This window comes from Cajanus cajan, chromosome 5, assembly GCF_000230855.2.
Source record: "Cajanus cajan strain Asha chromosome 5, NIPB_CcT2T_4, whole genome shotgun sequence".
In the NCBI taxonomy this organism is placed as follows: Eukaryota; Viridiplantae; Streptophyta; class Magnoliopsida; order Fabales; family Fabaceae; genus Cajanus; species Cajanus cajan.
The window spans coordinates 64,065,701-64,093,683 of NC_138521.1; the positions used below are offsets into that span (position 1 = coordinate 64,065,701).

Below are 27,983 nucleotides of genomic sequence, written 5' to 3' on the forward strand. Positions count from 1 at the left end.
TTAGTTTAGATGCGGAAAATCATAACTAAAAGATGTTACTAAACATATAGTTAAATTTTCTAGAAGTATTTCTAAGAAAAAATAAAATAAGAAAAAAATGAAAATAAATTTCTTCACAAATTATAACTACGTAGAAGTTAAAAATAATATTTTAGAGAAACTATTTGTTTTTCTTCTACAAATTAACTTAAAAAAGCTTATTTCCTTTTTACCTAAATAAACTCTTAGATTATGTAGTGTTTTAACTTCACAATTGGTTTGAATGAGAGCTAGAATGAGAAAAAGTGAGATAATGAGTATATTTGCATTCAAAATTACCAAAATCATATTTGTAACATATTTGACTATTAGTAAAATTGATTTCAAGATGTACACATTCACATAACTTTTTCATCAAACAAAATTATTTTTAGAATTTTATTTACTCAAATTTATGTTATGATGCAAACAAAGTCTCACGTCGTTCAAATAAGAGGATGTACATGAGTTTATATACACACAATTGTTTCCATTGGTAGAGAAGCCTTTTAGGTGATGTCCAAAGCAAAACCGTAAGAGTTGAACCCAAAGTAGACAATATGTACGGAAACATGTGTATGTGTATGGTAACCCCCAGTACATAACAAGAATTTATAATTATATATTCAAAATCAATTTTGATAACAAATTTTTAAATAATATTTAATATATATGTATATATATATTATCGTCTAAATAAAAATCACGTTACTTTTAACTCATATTTATTTAAAATTAATTATGTAAATGTGAATAAATTAATTGTATAAATTCACATTAACTCAAAATCAAATGTATTAACGTATATCTAAACACATTGCGTATTTCAGAATTCATGTTTTTATGGTTGAATACAAGAACTCATTTCTAATGGTAAATTAGGCACCACCTTCAGCTGCACGTTAACTTTTCTTCCCCCTGGGATCTAGTATATTAGGTGCATTAATATCTTGAGTATTTAAGAATTTTTTAGCGTAGACATCCTCAACTTTCTTTAATTGTGATAATGATATTTTAATTTTCATAATATGTTTTCTTTTTATGAATTCAGTGTATCATTCGACCGGAAACCAAAGACAAATGTCTCGAGGTACTGATTTTCTTTCTTCTTTCAATTTTGCACTAACCTTGTACATCTTACACTCTTATCTATTGCTACTAATCCGAAATGGATTGATCACCATTTCTTATTATAATTCTAATATACTACTCCTTACATTTTACAATCCCCAAGTTTAAAGCTTCTACACATAAATTATGAATAATGATAAATGATTTTATAATATATTTATTAAAATAATTCATCGTCTTAATTAATGTATTACTTTGAATTATAGGAGTTAAATAATTTATGAAAAGTATATTAATTTTTTTAATATTATATTAGAAAATGAGAACATCATTAATTTTAAAATATTTTTTAAATATTAAAACTATGTTCAATGCGAAACAAAAAAAAAAGTATCTCACATCCTCAATATAAAAAATGATTAAATATTTTCTCCCTAATTATAATAGATAGTATAAACTTATTTTATGATGTATTACTTGTTAATTTATTTTGTATATCCTTTATTTACATGAAATTTATTAATGAGACATATTTACTTAATTCGTATGCAAATGAATATATTTATTATTATTTATTAACATGATGATACACCAACTTTTGAAATATGTGTACTGTATAAATATAATTATTATTCCCCTTCAACTCAAATAAATAAAATTAGTTAATTTGTGCAATTAATTAAGAAAGTTAGCTAGCATCATTTAATTTTATTAGTTTTAATTAAAAATATTTTCCCCCTTATTTTACCCTTGATTATAACTTAATATTAATAATGAAAGGGTTATTGAAAATTAAATATGAATTAAATGATGGGTATTTTAGATATGACAAAATTAAATATAAAAAAGTAATTAAAATTTATTAATATTTAAGTATATGAGATTTTTTTCCTCTTCTTATATTTAAGTATAGAGAATATTTAAATAATTTAATTTGAAAGATAATTTTAAAATAAATTTAAGTCTATAATATTATTAATCTAAATTGACTAACATATAACTATCTTTTATCATAATTAGTTATTTGTTTAATGGATTGCGAAATTTTGTGTCATTTTAACAAACTAGTAGCTTCATTAGCTCACCGTTTAATTAGCACCACGTAAAGTAAACGAAAGATAAACTCAAATATCAACCACACGTGCTTTTTTCTTGCACAAATAACATATTCAGGTTTTTTTTTTTTCTTTTTTCTTTTTCCAGTTGTTACCAGACAATATATTATTAAATGATTGATCATGCTTTTCACACGTGGAATTAAAAATGTGGAGAGGGACACGAATTATTTCAGACACTTCTCATGACTTTTTGTGCTCACTGGATTTTGCGTCATTTAAACTTTTGATTTTTGATTCCTGATGTTTGCATATCAGTTTTCATTATTCTATTTTTTTAATATATTTATTGTAAACAATTTAAAACACTTTCTTATAACTATATTAAAGAGAAAAATATACATTAATAGGTTGATATCTTATCTAACAAATAAGATTCACTTTTCTCATTGAATGGTGCATTTCAGAAACATTTTAAAATAAATTTTATATCCATTTCTCCTGTTTATCTTTCAAATAATTTGACATTTTATAGGTTTGATGATGTAAGACAATTCAAATTTTCTACAGCAGCTTTATTTCTCTAGCAAAAAAATTATGATCCTGCATTGCATTTAATAGTAAAAAAAAAAAAAGACAAATCAACAAAGTAAATATAACTTATTCTTAGAATGAATGTCAATGAAAATTGGTCCATTGATCCCAAAACTGGTTAATGCTATAGGAGACTGGTAATTACATTGGCTAGTCTTGATGCAAAATAACCAAACACTCCAGTAGCATTGATCAATAACTCAATATTAATGCAGTTAGTTAAGAAATAGTAAAATAAATTGACCAACTTTCATTAACATTTATCCTAATAATGCTTTTTATTATTATTTTGTAGATTTTTTATTGTTAAAGAAATAACGCTGAGAGAATTACTAATTCTGATGTAAGAGAGCAAATGACATGAATAAACTTTTTTCCTTCACAGATTAAATTAGATGGAAGGAATTTACCTCCTCTATGACAGTAAAAGTGTCTCTATCATGAATTTAAATTAAAGTATTCCGTATAATTAATCAACTGTAAATACACTACTCTACATGTTAACGTTTTAGAGGAAGCAAATACCCGTGGAATATTCGATTCCTTTCTATGAATATTATTGTCTGAGACAGTAACACATTCTTACTACCTTCCCCACAACACAACTGTTATATGTCTCTCTCTTCCTCCAAGAAAAAAGGAGGATAACTTAATTTGATTTTTACTGTTCCTTGACTACGTGGCACGGCATGATGAGATCGTAATTATGACTAGTTTTTCAAGATAGACAGTACAAGGTGATTAAGATAATAAATGCTCACTTGGCAATCTCAGAACCACCTAACAAGGTCTCACATGAGAGGACAAAACGATGCGTGGCTTACCTTCTTCTCCTTACATAAACGACGCATGTTGTCACACAACACCAAACCATCACCCAAAAAACTAAACCAAACCAACCACACTACACCAGACACTCCTCCTAACCTTCAATTCTTCCTCTCACCGTTATATAAACTCCTTTTGGCTCCCACTTTTGCATAACTCTTCTAACATGGCTCCTGGCACTGGACTCTTTGCAGAGATTTTGGATGGAGAGGTTTACAAGTATTATGTTGATGGAGAATGGAAGAAATCTTCTTCCGGGAAAACTGTTTCCATCATCAACCCCACTACCAGAAAGACTCAATACAAAGTTCAAGGTAATTAATTAACCGTTAAAACATGTCATATCACATGTTACCACATCTTCATTAATTTCCCTTTCTCTTGGATTTTAAGCCCTTTATTTCATGTGGATGTTAGAGAAAAATAGTTATATAGATAGATAGATATCAACATGCTATTTTTTGTTTCGTGTAACCAAACTTGTGCATGAAACAAGACTCTCCTTGTGTTTAAAGACTAGTTTGGATAAACTTATCTACTTTCAACTCAAGAAATTAGGACGTAAAAATGAGATAAGTTTTTTCATAAGCTAAAACTAGCTTATATAAAAGTTAAAAATAAGATTTTGGCAAAGTTACTAGAAGAGAATTTCAACAAATTAGTTACAAATTTGCTAAATTTTAGCTCATAAAGAAAGTTATTTTATTTTTCTTTCTATTTTTCTCTATTAAAAGTGTTTTTGAAAAAGGTTTATCCAAACAGGTATATTAAGTATGTCTGATAAGCTCTAAAAATGATGTTCATGCAGCTTGTTCACAAGAGGAGGTTAATAAGGTCATTGACTTAGCAAAGTCTGCACAAAAATCATGGGCAAAGACCCCACTATGGAAGCGAGCTGAACTTCTTCATAAGGCAGCTGCTATCCTTAAAGAGCACAAAGCTCCAATTGCTGAGTGCCTGGTGAAAGAAATAGCAAAGCCAGCCAAAGATGCTGTCACAGAGGTGTGTGTTGTGTCAGGTTCTGTTAAACAAGCTAAATTATTGTTTGGGACCATTACTTTGAATCATGAAGATAACTGGTTTTATTGTTTTTCCTTGAAGGTTGTAAGATCTGGGGATCTGGTTTCTTACTGTGCTGAAGAAGGGGTAAGGATTTTGGGAGAGGGAAAGTTCTTGGTATCGGATAGCTTTCCCGGAAATGAAAGGACGAAATATTGCCTCACATCCAAGGTCTACTTCAGCACTTCTCTACTAAGTGTTACTTGACTTACTTCACAAGTTAAAGTTCATTTATAATAAAATATTTTATTAAGTCACAATTACAAACAGACATATTATCAAAAACTGGAGTCCATAAAGTAGTGTAATCTTTGCATCACATTCCATTATCTTAGTAACTTCTAATGACTAGCAGTAGCATATTTAATGATCATGGTGGAGTGAGAGGGCAAGTGCTGTAATGTTTTTTAGCTTTTGATGGTGTGATCTAAGAAAGTTCCATTTGATTTTCAGATTCCACTAGGAGTGATTTTAGCCATTCCACCTTTTAACTATCCTGTCAATCTTGCTGTCTCCAAAATTGCTCCTGCGCTGATTGCTGGAAACTCCATTGTGCTCAAGCCTCCAACTCAGGTAATTATATCCTTCACTGTGAAATTTTTCAAAGGCACTACACGTTAGATCCACACTCTCACAGTAACAACTACCTCATCTCATAAAAGTGCTAGCATACTTGTGTTGTAGTTAAGGAAACTGATACAATTATTCCATTTCAGGATCTTTATGTCCTATAATTTCTTCGCTTCTTTTCTTATTACTCCTTCTAAATACTTGTTTATGATTCATTTTAGGGAGCCGTTTCTGCTCTGCACATGGTTCACTGCTTTCACTTGGCTGGTTTTCCCAAAGGCCTAATCAACTGTGTCACTGGCAAAGGCTCAGAAATCGGTGACTTTCTTACAATGCATCCAGGAGTGAACTGTATAAGGTGACAATTTATTCCCTTTTAGATGATGCTGTGACAGCGTGATACTAAATATCCTCAATTTTCCATGTGTAAGTAATTTTTCCTATACTGACTTGTGACTATGCTGTTTGTCAGCTTCACTGGTGGAGATACTGGAATTTCAATTTCAAAGAAGGCAGGCATGATTCCATTGCAGATGGAGTTGGGAGGAAAAGATGCCTGCATTGTACTTGAGGATGCTGACCTGGATTTGGTTGCTGCAAACATTATAAAAGGAGGTTTTTCATACAGGTAATGGCTTATCTGAATTAGTACTTCTATGCATTGATTTGATAGAACTACCTGCCAGCCAATATTAAGATAAATATCTTTCTCCACATTTTGCATGCATGATGCATCCTTGCTTTCCATATTTCTGTGAAATAAAAAGAGTTTGTGAGATATTGCTGCTAATACCAGAGTATTTTACTGTACCATACAAGATGAATTTTTCTTGGTTAGAAATTATATAAATAGCTTCATGTGTTTCTTTTTTGATGGTATGACTATATGTAAAATTATCAGTGGATGAGGGGATATAGATAAAAGGCATAGGCCAAGTAGAAAGAATAAGTCTCAGAAGGTCAAAGATAGATTGATGATCTAATGAATTACACATGCTCCTATTTGTAGAGCTGAGCTTATTTGGCTAACCATCTGCAACTAACTAATTAATCATATGCTCTACTATTAAAAAAATTTCTTTATACAAGGGGCACTTGAATTATTCCTTTTTTTTTTCAACAAAAGTGGTCAGCGGTGCACTGCTGTTAAGGTTGTCTTGGTAATGGAATCCGCTGCTGATGCCTTGGTTGAGAAAGTGAAGGCTAAGGTGGCAAAACTAAGTGTCGGGGCACCAGAGGATAACTGTGACATCACACCGGTTGTGTCAGAATCATCCGCCAATTTCATTGAAGGCCTTGTCCTGGATGCTAAGGAGAAAGGAGCTACATTCTGCCAGGAATACAGAAGAGAAGGCAATCTCATTTGGCCTTTGCTACTGGACAATGTTAGGCCAGACATGAGAATTGCATGGGAAGAGCCATTTGGACCAGTTTTGCCAGTAATTAGGATCAATTCAGTTGAAGAAGGAATCCATCATTGTAATGCAAGCAACTTTGGACTTCAGGTAAAATAAAGTTATAGCCCTCAAACTTAAACATTACTTAAAAAGTATGCAATGCATTCTTATAACAGACGTAATTTGTATCAACACATTGAACTTGTGTAGGGATGTGTCTTCACAAAAGATGTCAACAAAGCAATACTGGTCAGCGATGCAATGGAAACGGGAACAGTTCAGATAAATTCAGCCCCAGCTCGTGGGCCAGATCATTTTCCCTTTCAGGTGAAAACCAACCAAATTATGAATCAGTTTGAATACAAGTTTTTGAGTGTTTTTCTACCGAAAATAAAGAGTTTTCATAAAATAAAAAAAAAACAAAAAAAAACTCTCAAATGCATTTTTAACTTGTTTTTCACTAGTGCTATTTCCAAAACTTAGAAAAAAAATCAAAAGCATTGTTTTCTATATGACAAAGGTATTAACAAATGGTTTGCTGACAGGGTATAAAGGACAGTGGCATTGGATCTCAAGGGATTACCAACAGCATAAACATGATGACCAAGGTCAAAACTACTGTGATCAACTTACCCAGCCCTTCCTATACTATGGGCTAGTAGTGTTGTAGTTTTATACATATGTATGGGGCAAAATCAATTTATAGTCAATTCCATAAATCATAGTGAATGAACAAACCTTATCAGTTTAGCATTGTGTTCTCTTTTGGAGCTGGGAATCATAGAGATGAATAACGAGTTTGATAGTCAGTCAGTCACATAGCTACTCCATGTGACTACTTGTCGTACTCATGTTTAGAATGATGTGAATTTAAATTTTATCTTGTACCTTGTCGTTCAGGAATATAATTCACGTTCTTCTTGGTTGCCCAATAATAACTTTAACAAATGTAAATAAATGTTAAAAGAAAAAGAGAAAAAGCCCGAATTCATTCCATTCTGAAAAATGAAAACAATAATCAGAACCAAGTTTATAAATTGGAGAAAAAAAAAAGAACAAACTGTATAAATAAATGTATGAATGGTTTAAGAAGATACTGGATTGACTATGTTAGCGAGTCTCCTTTTTTATCACATTTTTTTTAATTTATAAAACTTAAATTTAAAACTTTACTTTAAAAATCATAATTTAATACCACTTAGAACAACTTATTTCTACATCACAATGCTATATTAAATTAATTGTTGATATTATATATTTAAATATATATCATGTCATTACTAATTACGATATAGAGATTATTTATAAAGACGAAAGCTACAAAAGAAGTTTTATTATGGTTAGGTTTGAACTTAAATTTTAATATAGAATAAAAAAAAAATCTTGTATGACACACTTTGACATTTCATTTTCTTTTTATTTATCAAAATTACAATAATGACATTAATAATATTTAAATCTAAAACTCCACATATATTATTATCAATTTTCTTTACTAGACCCACCTTAGTGGTTCATTTGACACCTCTTTTTTACACACAATAAAAAATTTGCTATACATATATTACTTTTAATTGAAAAAAAGAACTTATCAACACAAATTATATTTGTTGTTTGTAAATATAGTTTTTTATTTCAATTATTTGATGAAACAATCAATCATTATTTGAAATAAGTTAATTTAATTAAAATAATATTAACAATTATTTAATACACACATATAAATAATTGAATATAGGGGAAAATAAAGTGTGATTAAAAATACGAATTTAATATAATTTTATTTCACAATAATTATTGAACGTGTAACACTTGTTTTGCAGTGTTGTTGTTTAGTAGTGGAAATGAAAAAGACTAAAAACTAAGTATACGTTTTATTGTAGGAAAGAAAATACAAGTCACAGGTGTTCTCACTAAATGAATGTTTCATATTTTCTACTCTAATTTTGTAATATAATATTTGGTCGACTAATAAAGTCTTAAACTTTATTAACATTGTAATTTTGAAATGAAGCAAAATTCCAAGGGTACGTTAGCCTACTTTATTAGGATAATAACCTCATAAACTATAATACAGGTATAGCTTATATGGAACAAATCAAAGAGGTCCCCGTGACTACTATTAATTAGAATTAGAAAGAAGTAGCCTTTGAACGATTAAAGACAAAATAAGTATGAAAAGAGTTTCCCCATTAGTTTAGGGATTTTCCTTAACATAATAAATTTAGGTTAGTAAGTGGAGATTGAGGTGTAAAGACTAAAGAGAGTCTCATCACCTGAAGGGGATTGAGGATGGGATTGCTACAGGACAAGTACTTATGCCTACATCTTTTGCTCTTACAAAGCCAACTTTTTAGTAAAGCTTTTATATCATGTCTAGTCTTAGCAAAATTTCATCCCCCGAATTCTTCTATGCACAACATTCTATATGTTTTCAACCTTTCTCTTGTCTCGCTTAAGAATAATAATAAGGTGTGCACCCATTTAGCTTTCATTCCATTATTCAAGATGGGTTCAATCATTGTCCCAGCGTTTAGTGACATAAGTTAAGTATACCCAGCATCTTTTACACTCTTCAATTCCCAAAGAACTAAGAATATATAAATGTATAATCAATGAGGTGTTATTCTTCTTCTCATGCTATGGTTGATACAGTTATTTAATTTTCTCATCGTGTGGGTTTAAGTTATATTAACCAGAAGTTAATTTATGTATATGAAGGAATTTGAATTTTATTGACATCACCTTATGATCATTGGTACTTTCAGTTTATATTATGTTCAAAGCCATAAAGCGTAATATGCCTTCTGGGAATGAAAATAAAAAAATAAAAAAGTTCCATGATGGAAAACTTGTATGATTTGAATCAATAGATTAGATTCTTATATATCTATTTGTTAGACGTAAGTGTTTGTACTTTATAAAGTGTTAATCAACAACTCCTTAAATGTTAAAAAATAAATAAATTCTTGGGTACATTTTGTGCTCAAGCTCCTTAATATATGATGTCATGTGTAAATAATTATGAATGTGTTGATATATAAAGTAAATAATTGATGAACACACGTTAATCATCCGGCACAAAATTATTAACTTAACTAATGATTTTGAGTTTGATTTGTAACTAACTATACACACTTATCTAATTTGCATATGATTACTTTGGACTAAATATAACTGTTATGTATATAAAATGTAAATAAAATAGAACGAGTAAATAAACCTTGCAAATGGTTTGTGATGTGAATGTAGAATTCAATGCATATTACCCTTTCTTTTTCATACATACAGTTGAATCAAGTAATTTAGAATTGAATATGTTCCAGATCGAATGAAACAAATCCAATAAAGTATCTGAGTTCGCGCACCAAAGAATATAGTACAAGTTTAAAGGCCCACATGAAGTAAATGGGCCGAATTAAATTCAAAACACTCGATTGTAAGGTGAAATGGCTTTACCTTAGACAAGGAATCACGTCTCCACTTGGAATAATATAATGGTTTAAACAAGTTTATATTTATAAAAAAAAATACTTTTTTTTAATCTTTTTTTATTAAGATAAGATAGGACTTCATACAAAGTCATGGACCACCGATCTCTTTTAAATTTTTTAATGAAATTGCATATCCTCTACCCCTTTCTTATTCAAAAACTTAATCTTTCCTCGTATGAAATTAAGGGTGTTAATCAAATCAGATTAATATGATGAATTTGACAATTCATATCAAACAAATGAAATTAGTTCAGTTTTTTTTTCTAGGTCTAACTTAAACCAAATAATTAATTTATATATTTTTATTTTTATTTTTATTTTATTTTTATTTGATTAATTAATATATATGTATTATTTTAATTATTTTAAAGACGTTTTTATGTTACAATATATATATATTTTTTCATTCTCTTTTTCAAATACTTAATAGAAATCAAGAAAAATTATATTACAATATAGAGTGTCATTTTTATACAATATAATGCATTTGAAATTCGTAAGTAAATTAAAAAAATAAATAAAAAATAATTATATTATAAATCTATCGGTTTAATTAATTTTTTAGAATATCAATTTGATTAATGTTAGAAAATATATTTACTTTAAAAAATATATTTTTTAATTTAGTTTTCTTAAAAAAAATCATTGGATATTCAACTATAAGCTTTTACAAGTTATAGAAATCTTGCCTCGTTTTTTCTATAAGTTGATCTAATCAGACTAATTTGACATATGGGTTACGATGGATCAATTTAAGTAAACCACGTCAACATGTTTTTTAATTTTGATTTATTGATTTTTTTCTTTTTTTTATATAATTTTTCTTCCTGTTTTTATTTTATTTTCTTATTCTATGAGTTTGTTATTGTAAATTAGTATATTGATGGACTTTTCTCATATATATATATATATATATATATATATGAGGAGGGTTTAAATGACACTGGTATAACTTTTACTAAATATTACACCGCTTAATAACTTTATATTAAATGTGAATTTTGAAAATTCAACCGTTAAATTGAAAGTTCATATCTTTTAGATCATATATGTCAAATTTTGTTAAAATTGAACAACAACTTGAAAGTAATCAAAGTATTCATATTTTAGTATATTTTGAAATGTATATATTACATCAATTTTGTTTTATGAGAATGAAGTATTAAATCATCTTAGATTAATATAAAATTTGATATATATGATCTAAGAGATATGAACTTTTAATCTAACGCTTGAATTTTCAAAATTCATATTTAATATAAAGTTATTGAGCAGTGTAACACTTAGTAAAAGTTATACCGATGTCGTTTGAACCATACTATATATATATATATATATATTACATTTTCTTGTATTTTTTATTATTTTATCTTATTTTTTAGTTAAATGTGTCAAATTGTGAACTTACTCACTAATATGTTTTGACTTGAGTTGTGTTTTTTTTTTTTTGCTTACAAAAAACATGTGTAAAATTGGGATGACTCGCTTTTTTTATTAAAAAATGAAAAGTTAAGTTGTGTTATTCTTTTTTATTTTTTATTTATCAACAAATGTTAATTGTTAGTTGTATTGTTAGCAGGAGAATTCAAACTCACTCTCCTTATCAGGAGAATTCAAACTCACTCTCCTTATCTCCCCCTCCCAAACCATTTAGAAAACCTTATCACTGCAAGTTGTCTTATTTTGAAACCTTAATTAATGATTTTTATAAAATATTATTGTATTTGACTATTTGGATAGAAAGAAGAAAATAGACAAAGAATTAAAAAATTGAATTAAAGAGAAAGTGAAAAAAATAAAAATGAATAAATAAATTTTTATGTGCAAGTCAACTTTTTTTTTCTTTAATTTTTCTCTTAGTAAATATAAGAAAATACATTTTTAATGTATATTTATTATTATTATTTTCTCTCTTTCCATTAAAATACATGACAAATTACATTTTATAAAAATTACATTCATATTTTCATTTAATAATCTTTAACATGTATTTGAAGTAATATTTAACTAAGATTTGTATTTTGATTATTGTAAATACAAAAAATTTAAGTTGAGAGAAAATGCTTACCTATTTGATGTCTATTAAATTGTGGAATGAAATTTTTTTCCATATTCAACAAAAAAAACTCTTTATTAATGAAAAAAAAAAGTAACTTTTTTAGAATTTTATCTAGCATATATTTCGTTCGTCCAAAATAAGAATGTTTTTGAAAAAAGAATTTAGTTATTTTATTTATCAATAAGTTGTATTAATTAATGAGACATTTACCGATGACACACTAAGTACTAAATAAATAAAAAAATAGTTAACATCCTTTGATTTTACTAATTTATTGAAAAAATAACATATTTTTCTAAATGCTGATCTCTATATTCTTCCTTCTCGAATAAAAAAAGAATTATAGAGCGAGGGAGATAGTAGTATAACTGAATAGTTGTTTGTTTGGAGAAAATGAAAAAAAATGTTGGTTATTTAAAAAAAAAAAAGAAGGTTGAGTGGGAAGTGGAACTGACAGGCGACACGTGGCGTGGGCAATCCAGGTGTGAGAAGATCGTGGGGAAGATGGGAGGGTTTTTTGGCGTCTTGCGGACCAAGAAAAGAAAAATATATATTACTCTATATAATAAGAAATGCAAAGAAAGAAGAGAAGCGCGGAGAGAGAGAAGATATATGATACAGCAATAGCATATATATCCATTCATTTAGTTACTCTGACCTTCATCTCATGCAGCACACAAATGCAAATGCAAATGCAAATGCAAATGCAAATGCAAATGCAAGGCCCTCCACCGCAGATCCAGTTGGACCAAACTTCCAACGACGATTTCCTCAAGCAAATGCTCTCAAACCTCCCTCCTTCCTCCTTCTGGGACCCCCACGACCACTCCGCCTCCGCTCTCATGCCCCTCTCCTTTCACCAAACTCTCTACAATATTAATGCCTCTCCCCAACCTCCCAACCCTCACACTCACACTTTCGGACCTTCCGCTCCGCCCAAACACAAGGTCAGGGCCAGGAGAGGACAAGCCACCGACCCACACAGCATCGCCGAAAGATTACGGAGGGAGAGAATCGCAGAGAGAATGAAGGCCCTGCAAGAACTCGTTCCCAATGCCAACAAGGTAAACCAATTCAACTACACTTCAATTAATTTTTTTAATAATAATAATAATAATAAATTATATATATGTACCTGAAATTGAAGCTGGAAAGCACTATCGTTGGGTCCTTAGAACAAGTGGGTTTTCTATAATTGTAGTTATCTATCTGTACCAAGAATGAGGGGGACACTTTAGTTTATTATACTTTAGACAACAATATATTATATAATATATAGTGCTTTGCGCCATACAAAATATGTAATATTATGGATCAATCCTTATTTATCTTTCTCTCCTTTTACAAATACAACTTCCCTTGTTAAAATATATATATATATATATATATATATATATATATATATATATATATGTGGATTCACAGACTGACAAGGCCTCTATGCTGGATGAGATCATCGATTATGTCAAGTTCCTACAGCTCCAAGTTAAGGTCAGATTCCTCTCTCTTTCTACTATTTTTTTTTTTCTCTTCATGTTATGGGTAACTAAAATGCTATTATCATGTTAGTTTCATGTCATAATATGTATTTTTTTTTCATTAATTACTTTTTCAATCTTATTTTAATTTTTTATGTTTTGTCATACATACTTATATTAACTTATACCTATTTAATTGTTATTTTAACGAATTTGGCATATTTCAAAACTTTTGCTATTCAAAAATTATAACAATCTTTCTCTTTATCTTTGTCTCTTGATATTTCTATTCAATGAAGCAAAAGGTTGATAAAGTAAAAAAGATAACATAACTAAATTAATGTTTTTAGTGAGAAATATCGAAACAACTTTAGAATATTAAGTTAGCTGGATGTTTAGTGAGCTACTGTACGGGTGCTGTTCATCCTGGCTAACTTTTTCTTTTAAAAAAATTTAGTTTCGATTGATTTCTTCATAATTACATAAATAAAATAAAAATGATTTTAAAAATTTTAAATAATTATCGTTATCTTCTTTTGAAAAACTACAAAACAAACTTCAATTCTATGTTTTAAATATAATTAAAATAATAATAATTTATCCTCAAATTGAGAGATGAAATTTAAAATTAGAAAATATAACAAGCTCTAATGAATTTAAATTAGTTTTACCATTGCTTTAAATCTACTTTATTTAAAAATTAAATATGTTTCAAATCTTTATATTATTTTTATGTTTATAAAGAAATATTAGTATTATTTATTTTGTCCCAAAAAATATATTTGGTATAAGACTAAAAATACATTTTATTATTCAATGTAAAGGTTAAAAAAATAAAGTATATCGCTTGGTTGTTCCAAAATATGTCATAGTTTTAGAAATTAAAAATATATTTAAGTTTAAAATAACTATAATTTGAGTGTTTTATAATATTACACGATTTAATACTATTTTAGTGTTGGTATATAGAAAATGATTAACGATAGTTATTTGAAAGCGGTGAAGGAATTGATGAGTGGAGTATTGATTAGTAGAATTAATGAATGATATATGAGAATTGGATTGCAGGTTTTAAGCATGAGCAGATTGGGGGGTGCTGCGGCTGTGGCTCCCGTGGTGGGCGAAATGTCGTCAGAGGTAGTAATTTATTTTTGCAGTTGAATTGCATAAAAATGAAAATGAGGAAGATGTGAGGATTTGCATAGTAGAAGGGGATGAAGTGAGTAGTGTAGTGTAGTATTTTGTGTTGCCTTAGCCTTTGGCTTATTATCCGTGAATGAATGAATGGATGAGCACTGACTCTGAGCAGAAAAGGAGAATGCAAAAGCAGCACGCGTGCCCACTTTCTGAGATTCCTTATTTTGTGTCTGTACTGACATGTGAGATGTGACATGCAGGGAGGGAAGGTGAAGGGGAATGAAGCGTCCTCAAACGACAGCCTGGCCATGACGGAGCAACAGGTGGCGAAGCTGATGGAGGAGGACATGGGCTCCGCCATGCAGTACCTTCAGGGGAAAGGCCTCTGCCTCATGCCCATTTCTCTTGCCACCGCCATCTCCAATGCCACGTCTCGCACCTTCATCAACGCTCATGCTCCGCCCACCTCTCCCGGACCCAATTCCTGATCAACCCTCCCTTGCTTTTCCCTTCTACGCTCTTTTCTTTTGCATAAACACACCAAAAATACACTATACTTTAGCCATGTTCTTGACTCTTGTTATAAATATTCACATTCACCCACTTAATTTCACTAATACCTATCTCATCTTCTCTATCAACTTCACTTGTTCGTTAAATTAATACACAATTTAAAATTTATCTTAATTAAAAACAAATTTCATTCCATAAAATTAAACATTTTTCTATTATTATTTTTATTTCTTTTCTTTCGTCCAAATTAAAACAAATATTATAATGTACTAATATATTTTTTACTTTTCTCCCGTCTACCTACAACTACTTTTGTAGGCATTATTTGATCGTTTTATTCGAGTCAACGAAATTTTAATTTAATGAGCAGAGAATAATTCCGGCTCAAACGAACTTCTTTCCAAAAGGACTGTCAGCTTTAATTGATACTTTGTTATGTTTCAACGTTATGTGATGGAAGATGGATTTTTTTGTTTATATATATATATATATATTTTTTTTTTTTTTTTTACATAATCGAAAGCTTACTTGCTTCGCATTTTAGGCTTTCGATTTTGGTGTTTGGGTTGTTGGGAAGAAAGTGAATCAAAACGTGGCCACGTCTTAGGTTTATATCAATTATTAACCGATTGTCATACCTTTTTTTTGTTGTTAAATCCATTAAATAAGTGAAAAGATATCTTTATATATATATATATATATATATATATATATATATATATATATATAACTCTCTCCTATCCCATTTAAGAATAAAGTTCAATATTTCATTTCATATCATATCACGGTTTTAATTTAATTTTTTTTTTTAAAAAACTCTACGTAAGTCTGAGATTAAATTTTACTGAAATAAAAATGTAAATTACTTGTGATAACAACATGAAACAATGACTTTTGTGATCGATGTATGAAATAATGGTATTTTTTTCTTTAAATAAAGTCAATTTTTTATTAGTACAAAGTCTTTGATCTTATCTTTTAACCTAAAAAATATCAAGTGAAATTACTTGTATCTTGAGCTCTTACTACTGAATTTAATTTTTGAAAAATTTTGGTGAAATTTTAAATTTAATAATAATATATTTAAAATTTCATTGTGTTTGTAAATCCTAAAATTAATAATAACATATTCAACCTTTATTGTTGATGATGTACTTAAAGTGGTGAGAGAAAAGTGACCTTGTGAATCTATACTAAGATATCAAATGCAAGTTGAAAACATGCATTTATTGTAAAAAAAAAAATGCTATTTTACATTGTCAATTGTAATTTTTTTTCATAAATAAAACATTGTATTAATCAACTTCTATATATTAAATATTATTATTTATCTTATACAATTGTATTTTTAGGAGTTTTTTTTCAATAAAAATATTTATAGAGATTTTTTTTAACTTTCCATCTAATTTGATTTTTATTTACTATAATTATTTATAAATTAAATAATAATATTAAAAAATAAATAATAATTAATTAAAAATTAATTTTCTGTTACAATACAAATTATTTATCATAAATTTTAAATATAATTTATATATTTAAAATATTTATGTATATTAATTTTAATTATATTCTATATAATAAACATAATGTGCACAAGTTAAAGTACTGGTATATGATAATTATATATTTCGATAATAGAAATTAGAGAACCTAACCCTAAAAAACCTACCTCCTTCTGTTTTGTCTCCTTTTGAGCAATCTACTAATCACCTTCAACCGCCCAAAATTATTAGATGATTCTTTGAATTTAAATTTGAAATTCTCGTGTCAACTTTAAAACACGCTTTAAGCAACTCAAGTCAATAACACCTCACTGAAATTGTGTTGTTTGTCAATTGGATTGCAGTATTTTACAAACCTGCTTAGTTGCGTAATGGTGATTATAACTTAGTGCCAGATCTTATCACTTCATAATTTCATCATAATCTGCACTTGATTATATTGGAGGACTAATCAGCTAAGTGTAGGTTGGTAATGCTACAAATTACAAATGAAGGTCTATATCAGCCGATGTTTATTTATATTTTAGCATATGACGGTGATCATGGCCTTAATTCCCCGTGCTTTGAAGAATAATAATAATATTAATAACGCATATTGTTTTTATCCTTCCAACAATTGGAATATAAGGAAACATAAAAATTATGGTTGAATATATTGGTAGGAATAAAAAATAAATAAACTTGTTAATTAGTAATACGATATTTTTATGATGAAAAGTAGAAAAAAAAATGCTTCATATCTTCTAAATTATAATAAAAATGAAATGAAATAAAAATAGAATCTACTACCTTTCATTTATTTTAATTTTATTTTAAATAATGAAACTTAATATAATTTCACTACCTACAAGCTATAAGAGAGGAAAAATAAGCACCAATAAACCATTGATTTTGACTCTTTTTAATAGGATGAATTGAGATTTTCGATTTGTCAATCCACTTTGACGTACTTTATTTTAATCTACAAAGGATAAGTTGAAGATAGAATAAATTGATCCATTTTATCATCTCTATACAAAATTGATATTTATTAATGAATAAAAATATAAAGTATTAAAATTATTTCTATTAATATATTATTTATCAAATACTACATTATGAGTCTATAGTAATTATATATTAAAATAATATTTAATTTTGTGATTATATATATATATATATATATATATATATATATATATATATATATCAATTCTACATCAAGAAAAGATAGTCAACATTATATTGTTATTTTTTTTTTTTGGTAAACAACATTATATTGTTATAATGTTAATATATGGCATTTTTATAATATTTGTTATATTTCGTTAAATTCCATTTTACATTTATCCATCGATCTAAGCACAATAAAGCGAAAAGAAGATCGATCTGTCAAAATAATAAAGAAAAGTAAATTGAGGCTCATATTGTGAATTGTAATTCTCCCAAGAAATATGGAGAGCAGATGCGAAATCAAACTGCGATGATTGTTGAATCTAGATATATATAATATATTGTTATGGATTTAATTACTACAAGAAAAGAAGCTTTATTTTTATAAAAAGTGTAAAATATTTCTATATAAAAATTAACAAGATATTTAAATTGTTTTGAGAAAACACAAGATTAATGTGAGACCCGTGGCTGGTATATACACACTTCCCCTCCCAACTCTCACTAGAAAAATTCTCTCTTCCCCTCTCAAGGCTCTCACTTCTCCTTTTCTTCCTCTTGCTTGTGGTGATACTTGGCAACTGAAGGTGCTGATCAAGCTTAGGCAAGGGCTAGCTGAAGATTTCCTCCTTTCTTCATTCAAGTTCCTCTTCTTCTCCAACTTTTCTCTCTTCTCCGTTCCTCAATCGTCTCTCCCCGGAAGCTCGGATTTCTTCACCGAGGTAAGGGAAGTTAGTATTTTGGCTGGGTTGCTGGAAAAATTGGGGTTTTGGGGTTTTATGGTTTGGAGTAAAAATTTGGGATTTCTTTGATCTGTTGTTGCATGCGTATAAAGCTGGAACTTTCGAGCTCCTTGATTAAAATGTGGCATTTTGAACCGTTTGCATGTGAGTTTGTGTGAAATTTTACAGGTTTTGGGAATTTTTTGAACTTGGGAGAGTTACTGATGAGTTCGCGCTGGGCGTTGTTCTTCGCGCCGGGCGCGCGACCACCAGGAGACTCTGTTTAGGCAAGCCCGCCGAGCGCAAGGCTGTGTGCGCTGGGCAAGCTGGTAAATGGGAGTCTCTGGTTGGCCCGCGCTGGGCGTGACTCGAGCTGCGCTGGGCGCGATATCGAGAGTAACATGTTTTTTTGGGATACTTAGGTCGCGCTAGGCACACCTTGAACTCGCTGGGCGCGGAGGCTCCTTGGGAGTCTCTGCCAAGAGCACGCCGGGCGCAATTGCGAATTGTGCTGGGCGCGAGACCTTGGTAGGTCTCTGCCTTCCCCACGCTGGGCGCGGGTTAGGCCCCGCTGAGCGCACGAGATTCCTTGAGTCTCTGCCAGGCAGGCGCTGGGCGCAATTGGGAATTGCGCCAGGCGCGGGAGAGCCTTGGTGCTCTCGGGTTGAGCCGCGCTGGGCGCAACCTCGAGTGCGCCGGGCGCGCAAGGAGATGAAAATCTATATGATGTTGGCTGTTGAGTTGTGCCGAAATTGTTAATCAATGATGTTATACGCTGAACTAAGTTGAAATTGATGAATATGCTGTGATGACTAGGGGATAAAGCTGAGATAAATATGTTAGCTGTATTAGAGGTGTATTGTTGAGCTGATATCAATATATTAATAAGAGAAATGTTATAGTATAGCGGAATTATAGACTGTTGGGCTGAATTGTAGAACATAATAATTTTGTTGAATTGTCGTGCTGTGTTATCCCGTGTTGTGCTGTGCTGTGCTGTGCTGTGTTGTGCTGTGCTGTGCTGAGCTGTGTTGAGTTTGGGTGATATTATAGCCGCTAAGTCGGTGCTGGGGTTAGCCACACTTGTGGTGCTGATTCTAACCGCTAAAGTGGTGCTGTTGTTGCCGCTGCGCGGTGCCGTTATAGCCACTTGAGTGGTGCTATTGTTGCTGCTTAGCAGTGTTGATATTGCCGTATTGCGGTGCTGAAAACGTTGAGTGGTGTAAGCTGTACAAGTGTGTGATAACTGAATTTTGTGGTTATTCATATTGATATTCATATAATTGTATGTTGAATTTTAATTTTACTAGCTTACCCTTTTGCTGTTTTCCATGCTTTTGGACTGCGATGATCATACTATGTGTGGGAGCAGGGCAGGAATAGGAAGGCGTCTTGTGGTGAGTCTCCGGCGGACCTTGCAGCTGTTTTGCTTGTGTGGTTGTTTTGCTTGTGGCTACTTGGGATAGTAGCATTTGGTTGTAAATTTCTTTGGTACACTTTAACTCTAGTCAGACTGGAACTTTGTATATTTATATATTCTAGATCCTATATTTATATACTTGTTATATCTGTCTGGTGTTTCTAGTGTGTTGTGCCGTGTGTAGTGACCAGCCGGGTCGTTACAATTAACATGACAACACACACAACAAGAAAAATAAAGATACTCTTTCCGGCCTCTAATGCAAATAATTTTTTTTTGTTAATCTCAAATATTAAAAAATTGAAACAAATTATTTTTACTCTATTTAATGACATCATCTTTAAAATATTTTTTTTACTGATGTTGTATTTTCAATAATTTATTTTTATTCTTTGATATCAAATTCTAGTTTAAAAAATTTAATTTATTTTTAAATAAAACTAAATAATATTAATTAACTTATTTTTAATTTAGCATGAATTAGTTTTTTTTTTTTGCTTAATATATTCGAGACCGGAGAAATTAATTGTTGCAAACACGTGTTGTCTTCAATGCAACACCATAATTAGCATAGGTCTATTAAATCGACACTAAATTGATTCTTGTTATTGATTTTGATGCTATTTTTAGTTTGTCTTCTCAAATTGAATATAAAATCCTTTCTACTAAATTTGGTGCTCTAAAATTATTGTTTCCTTCCTCTCCTCCTATGCATTAAAATGAAACTCTATAAGTATATTATAATATATTTTTAAGTAAAAATGTGTATGTCCAATTTTTTATTTTGCTTAGGTTTTTAGTGAGGAAGGGTTTGACGAAGAAAACAGCAGTAAGCAGCCGGTAGATACATTGATTCATAGAATAATCAAAACAAAGTGGGCTGACTTCAATACACGGTAGTGGGCAACAACAACTAATTATTCGGGTCAGCGGACTAACGACATCGGCAAGTGGATTCCACGTTACACGAACAAATACATCATTATTTATGTTTCAGTAACATAATTATTAAAATAGTGGATTAAGCCTAACTCAACCTTACAAAATTGACTTGTAAGGTGAGGGTTGTTTTCCACTTATATACTATTCAATTGTCTAATCTCTAGTCGATGTGGGACTTGAGTTTTTTCAAGTACACCCCTTCACATCCAGCATTATTGGGCTTCGTACGTAGATAAATGGTGGGTGACCCTTTTTAATGATCTAGGATTGGCGGGACTTGGGTTTTTCTCGATACACCCCATCATGCTTATGGTGCATGTATCAATGGTGGGCAGCCCATTTTTTTAAGAATCTAGGATAGCTCTGATACCATATTAGAATAGTAGATATTAAGCCTAATTCAACTCTACAAAATCGGCTTGTAAGGTGAGGGTTACTTTCCACTTATATACTATTTAATTGCCTAATCTCTAGTTGATGTGAGACTTAGATTTTTCCCAATACATCCCCTCACGTCCAGCACTATTGGGCTTGGTACGTGGATAAATGATAGGTGACCCTTTTTTTTAATGACTAGGATTGGCGGGACTTGAATACACCTCCTTATGCCCATGATGCATGTAAAATAATACTACTATGCTACTAATGTTTATCAAATAATAATTCTTTCAGTTACGTATGGTGAATTCTCATATAATAAAATGGCCTTAGTAACGAGTGTATTAAACATCCTAGTTACAGAATGAGTATTTTTCTTTTATCAACAATGACAACGTAACATTGAAGACAATGACGAGGTAGTAACTGACTTTTAGAGACTTGAGTTGTATTTCAAATGAAATTTTATCTGACCTCACGTTGCAATATTAAAATTTATCAAATCAAATATTAAACTTAGGTTTATCCAAATCAAATCACAATTGTACTATATAGGTTTTGAAGCCAAAGACTTGTTGGTCCATAATTTTGTGACAATTTAATGGTATTCTCACTTGAATAGTGCTTTCATAGATTAGGTATCACTTACTTGTTGTACACATTCCTCTGCAAAATGATAGCATAACATTTGACTATAATAAAATAATAAAAGACATTGAATACATTTAAATGATCAAATCTTTAATAGTAACATCTTTTTAACTATATATATTTGCATTTTACCTTCACAAGTTACATAACTTTATAAACAACATTTGAACACTCTAATTACTTGTTGACTATTGTATCAAAATCTCTTTTGCAAGTACTATTACTATTGCATCTCGAGGATGAAAGGTCGAGGACTAAAGATTGAGGACCGATGACTTTCGCTTGGAAACTCTCAATATTTCTATGCAAGTACATTTGGACTCACCATGGAGTTGTAAACTTTTTTCCTACAAACTTTATTGATTTGAAGATGATGGTCATACTAGGAGGATCACCAGGAATGAATCATGGAATACCAAATAGTACTTAGATGTTAATAAATTCATAGAGGGCACTACAACCTTGAATGAAGCAAAGTGAGCAACAATATAAACAACCATGCCTTCAATTCGAGTTCTAAGCCTCGAACAACCAAGCCGAGTACGAGGCCCTTATTGGGAGAATGAATTTAGCATTGGAGATGCTCAATGTTTAAGATATTGTCATGTGGTTGACCAATTGGAGGGAGTTTTATTGGAATTTTGAATTAAGCATATAACTTGGGAGAATAATACTAGGGTTGATGTCTTGTCCAAACTAGCAAGCACTTGGCGACCTGATCAAAATAAGACTATCATTCAACAAACCTTAAAGGAACTTAACATGTCTAGTGATGAATGCATGTTGATTGAAAGGGAAGAGAATTGGATGAACCCCATAAGTTATCTAAAGCATTACTTTGTACTAAAAGATCCTTTAGCCACCAAAAGACTTAGGCTATAGGTGGCTAATTTCTAAATCATTGGTCGAAAGAGGGTTCTCGACACCTTTACTCAAATGTGTCACCAAGGCCCAAGCTGAGTGCATTATAGAATAATTGCATCGAGACATGTGGCATGCACACTAGGGGCAAAAGCATGGTAGCCTGAATGCTTTGTGTTGGATATTATTGGCCAACCATCCAACAAGATTCAATTGATTGTGTGAAGAAGTGTATTCCATGCAAACAACATGACAACCTCATTCACACCACTCTTAAAATCCTCCATAGTATAGTATCTCCATGGCTATTTGTTATATGGTGTTAGGGGTGAGCAACGGGTGGGTTTGGTCGGGTTCGAGTAAAAAATGTCCAACCCGTTGTAAATCGACTTTGAAAAAATGTAACCCATATCCGACCGACTAAGCTTTCAATTTGAGGCGGTTCGAGTTGAAACGAATTCGGATTTGAGTGGGTGGATACAATCGGGTTTGAATTTTTTTGTAGACCAATTTATCTTAACGAAGATGAAGCTTAAAACGATAAAAAAATATTTTTAAAATAGTATAAAAATAGAATGAAGGTGACAATAGATGGTGTAAGTAGATTCGTAGATGAAATATTTACAAACTAAAGAAGCAAAAATAAAAGATAACAAAATTCATAGTTGTTACATGCAAAAGAAATCTAAAGTTAGATTACAAAACGCATAAGAAATTACAGTCGCACAAGTTGTACTCAAAATGGAGATAAGAAGATGGAAAAGAAAAATAAAGAAAGAAGCAAAAAGATAACTCTAGAAATGGACTAGTGTGTTGAGAAGTTGAATGAGGAAGGAGAAGACAAAATAAATATCTAAGTTATGAGAAAAAGGAAAAAAATAAGTTACAAATTGATGGCTATATTATACTTGAAATAAAGACTTTTAAGTTTGGACCATTGTTGTTTAGTTATACAAAAGTAATAAAAATTTAAATTTATCTCATTTTCGGTTGGGTTTGGTTTTTAGTGGGTTTAAAAATTCAAAACTGAACCGCCCAATATAACCCGTATAAAATCAAAATTTTAACCCGATTTACCCATAAGACCCGCCCGAATCCACCCAAAAGCAATATTTTTTATCGGGTTTGGTTCGGGTCTCGGTTTAATGCTCACCCTTATATGGTGTATTGATATTTTGGGTCCATTCCTTCTTGCTAAAAGTCAATGCAAGTTTTTGTTGGTAGTAGTTAACTACTTTATTAAATGGATAAAAGTCGAACCACTAGGTTGAATCACCACAAAGAATATGCAATAATTTATTTGGAAGAATCTTATTTGTTGATTTTAAATGCCCAAGACCATTGTAATCGATAACAACAAGCAATTCACATATAAACAACTTAATGAATTCTTCGACAGACTCCAAATCCAACTTTGAGTCTCTTCTATTGAGCATTCTTAGAAGAATAGTCAAGTTGAGACTACCAACAAGGTCATCTTAGTGGAGTTAAAGAAGAGATTGGGGAAAGTAAAAGGTAAATAGGTTGAAGAGTTGCCAGAAGTGCTATGGGCTTACACGTGTACTCCCTACTCCACTACTCAGGAAACACCTTCCGGCTAACCTATGGTGTCAACACAATGTTGCAGGTTAAGATAAGAGAAGCTTCCCTTGGAGAATTTTGCACCAAGATGATAAAGGCTCTTTCCATCGAGTTGAGCTTGACTTGGTAGATATCCTCTAGGATCGAACTCAAATCCAATATGAGGCAAGTCATAGAAAAGCAAGTCAGCACCATGCTTCTCAGTTAATTAGAAAATAGTTCTAAGAGGGAGATTTATTGTACAAAGGACATGACTAAAGGAAAGTTATCAAATTGTGATGGACACTTCAAAGTGACTCAAAGTCTAAACAACGGAACATAAAAGCTTGAATACTTATCAGGTGAAGAGATTCTAAGGACATGGGATGTGTCTCTTCTCGAGTTTTAATATAGTTAATTTTTTTATTCAAGGCCTAAGGTTGTAATGAGGTGTTGTACTCTTTCTAACCACCGATCTTTTTTCCTATAAATAATAAAGGGTTTTGACCATAGAAATTTTAACAACGCACACCAATATCATTAATAAATGTTTTACATCTACATTTTTGTACAAATTCGTTTTGAAGTTATCAAAAAAGCAAAAGATGAGCCTTAGTCGAGTACGAGCTCTCAGTCAAGTACCTAAATCCAAGTATAGAACCTTGATACTAAATTCAAGTATAAAATCTTGGTACTAAAGACCTTGGTCGAGCACGAACTCTTGACCAAGTACATAAACCTAAGTATAAAACCTTAATACTAAACTCAAGTATAAAATCTTGATACTACAAACCTTTGTTAAGTATAAGCTCTCGGCCAAATACCTAAATCCAAGTATAAAACCTTGGTATTACAAATCTTGGCTACTACAAGCTATTGGCCATGTACCTAGACCCAAGTATAAAAAACCTTAAATACACTAAAATGACCAAATCCTTAATGGTAACATTTTTTCAATTATATATACCTTCATTTTACCTTTACAAGGTACATAACTTTATAGACAAGATTTGAACACTCTGATTGTTTGTTAACTTTGACATCAAAGTTCCTTTTGCATGTACCATCACTAATTGCATCTTAAGGACGAAGGGTCAAGGACCGACAACTCTCGTTTAGAAATTCTTAGTATTTCTTTGCAAGTACAACGACTATTGAGTATTTTTTTTCAATCCTCTTATAATAATACAACCATACTCTTAAAATAATAGTAGTCATCATTATATTTTGTTTTCTAATTTAATATTTTTTTAAAAAAATAAAGACTACATAAGTATAAAAATTTGACTTTTATTCTCCAACCCTTTCTAATTTAACTTTAAATTGACTAGATTTTGGTTTATCATTAATAATAAAAAAAAGTATATTTCAATTTAGAAGATTAGGCATGTCCATAACTTTACATAAGGCTACAAGCTCTCCAAATTTATCTGTTCTTCATTTTAAAAAGAAAAAAAATATTCACCATAATTCTACAAACCAAGTTGAATTAAACCCAAAAGGCCAACTAATGCAAATCAATGAGGATTGCGGATAATTTGTAACCATTCTAAATAAATGAGAAATGGTGCACATAAAAAACTAGTTTATTTATTTATTTATTATTTTTATTTTATTCATGATGTTCAAATGAAGTTTCCATTGCTAAAAAAGCTAGTTAGAACTTAAGACTGATGATTTCAATTTTTATTCTATATCTATATAATTAACTTAATTGATATCAATTTTGATAATCATGTCCACTTTTAAGTAGAAAAATTTGTCCCTATTTTTATTTTTAAATTATTTTTTATATCATAATATTGATAGAAATATCTATTGATAATTTACCTACTTTTATTTTAATTATTTTTTGATATTATGGTATTGGTAGGAGAAATTACCTTGAGTACATTAAGATTATCCTTTTCAAGATCATTTTTTTTAATTAAATTCAAGACTCAAACTCGAGACATTAAGATATGTGGATCAATCATAACACCAATCAAATCAATAAACATTAATATTTTTAAATTATTTATAAATAAATATTTTATTTTACATTGTTCAAGATTATTCAAATCTTTCAATTCTTAACTGCTTTCATATATTCAACGAAGATTATTTATATATTTATTGTAAATAAAATACACAAACACAAAATACACAATACTTTTTTATGCTAGTTTTTGTAAATTTTTTCAACGAAAAATATCTTCAATCTAATGAACATGATGTTAATTTGCAAAGATTAGTGCATTCAGGTTTACAATTTTTTTTATAATTATAATATTAATACAAAATATTCACCCAAAAACAATGATTAATCTTTATTAAATTTCGTAAATATACACAAAATAAATATTCTCTTCCCGATATAGTCATATTTACTTATGAATTGTTATCATTTAGTCTTTCATTCTAGATTTTTTTTCTTAGAAATATATAATTCAATTATTTAATTTTATTTTAAAAACTTGCCTAACTTGATTTCATGTGATTGTTACTCCATTACATTATTACATATCTATAATTTCACTTCAAAATAGTACCATCTCACCATTCAAACAGTATCAATATTTGTGAAAGTTTTAAAATATAATCCTCAACCGCATCACCTTTTCAACCTAATTTCTTTCAAAATTAATTTTAACCAAGTCTAAAACAAATGGAATGTTAGCTCTTACTCTCACGTTCTAAAGAAATTAGATGCTAAATAGAAGAACAACCAAACGAGTAAAAGTCTTCGTATCTTCTCCAAAGTTGGCTTACGTTAAGACTGAAGAGACAACTTTTGGCATCTCTGATCACCATCCAACATCATCTTCTAATTCTCAAACCTAATTCCTCATCAACAGGGAAAAGTGGAAAACCCTGAAGATCATTCTTGAATAATGCATAACCACTTTAATTCTTTGGAAGAAAATATATGTTACCCATCTAACAAGCAAGTTGTTGATGGGAGAAAATATATAAGTCCCCAGATTTTTTTAATCTACTAATAGAAATGATAGTTGGTATAATAGTATTTCATTTATTTGAGCTATATTTCAACTAGCCATCAGCCCAACTGCTCGCATGATAAAGAAAGTATTCATGTCACTCATTCAGGGATGAATTTGAGAATTAAGGGTTTGAAAGAACGAATGGGCATCAATAAACATCATGTTTTCAGAACAACGAAATATTTCAAAAGAAAAATAGAATAGTGATTAATAAATTGAACCAAATCTTCATATATTACTAACATGAGAGGGATGAGGATTCTGGACCAACATATTCTAAGTTATTCATTTCTACATGAAGCCAATTATGAGTTTCAAGTGAATGCATGAATTTGAGCCTAAATCCAAATAATTGAAAAACTTTGAACTTTGGTAATTTAAATAGATCTATAATAATAATGGAACTTTTAGTTTCAGCCACAACTAGAATTGTTACGATTCTATATCTATATACACAAGGCATGGCATGGGAGTTAAGAAGAGGCATTCGTGTGACCGCAGCCGTAAAATTACACATGACTGATGCATTCATACA

General features: G+C 30.2%; 2 protein-coding genes across 2 annotated transcripts; both read left to right on the forward strand.

The window, feature by feature from the left end:
• Window positions 1–3,536: 3,536 nt before the first annotated feature.
• On the forward strand, window positions 3,537–7,479 carry ALDH11A3 (aldehyde dehydrogenase 11A3). The gene is made up of 9 exons (XM_020346554.3): window positions 3,537–3,880; window positions 4,375–4,568; window positions 4,668–4,796; window positions 5,079–5,198; window positions 5,417–5,553; window positions 5,668–5,823; window positions 6,322–6,700; window positions 6,803–6,919; window positions 7,138–7,479. Exons 1-9 carry the CDS (start codon window positions 3,733–3,735, stop codon window positions 7,249–7,251), a joined length of 1,494 nt encoding a protein of 497 aa, XP_020202143.1. The 5' UTR covers window positions 3,537–3,732; the 3' UTR covers window positions 7,252–7,479.
• Window positions 7,480–12,724: 5,245 nt separating this feature from the next.
• On the forward strand, window positions 12,725–15,377 carry LOC109810200 (bHLH transcription factor RHL1). The gene is made up of 4 exons (XM_020373612.3): window positions 12,725–13,209; window positions 13,571–13,636; window positions 14,692–14,760; window positions 15,021–15,377. The coding sequence occupies exons 1-4, from the start codon at window positions 12,826–12,828 to the stop codon at window positions 15,246–15,248; spliced, it is 747 nt and encodes a 248-aa protein (XP_020229201.2). The 5' UTR covers window positions 12,725–12,825; the 3' UTR covers window positions 15,249–15,377.
• The last annotated feature ends 12,606 nt before the right edge of the window (window positions 15,378–27,983 follow it).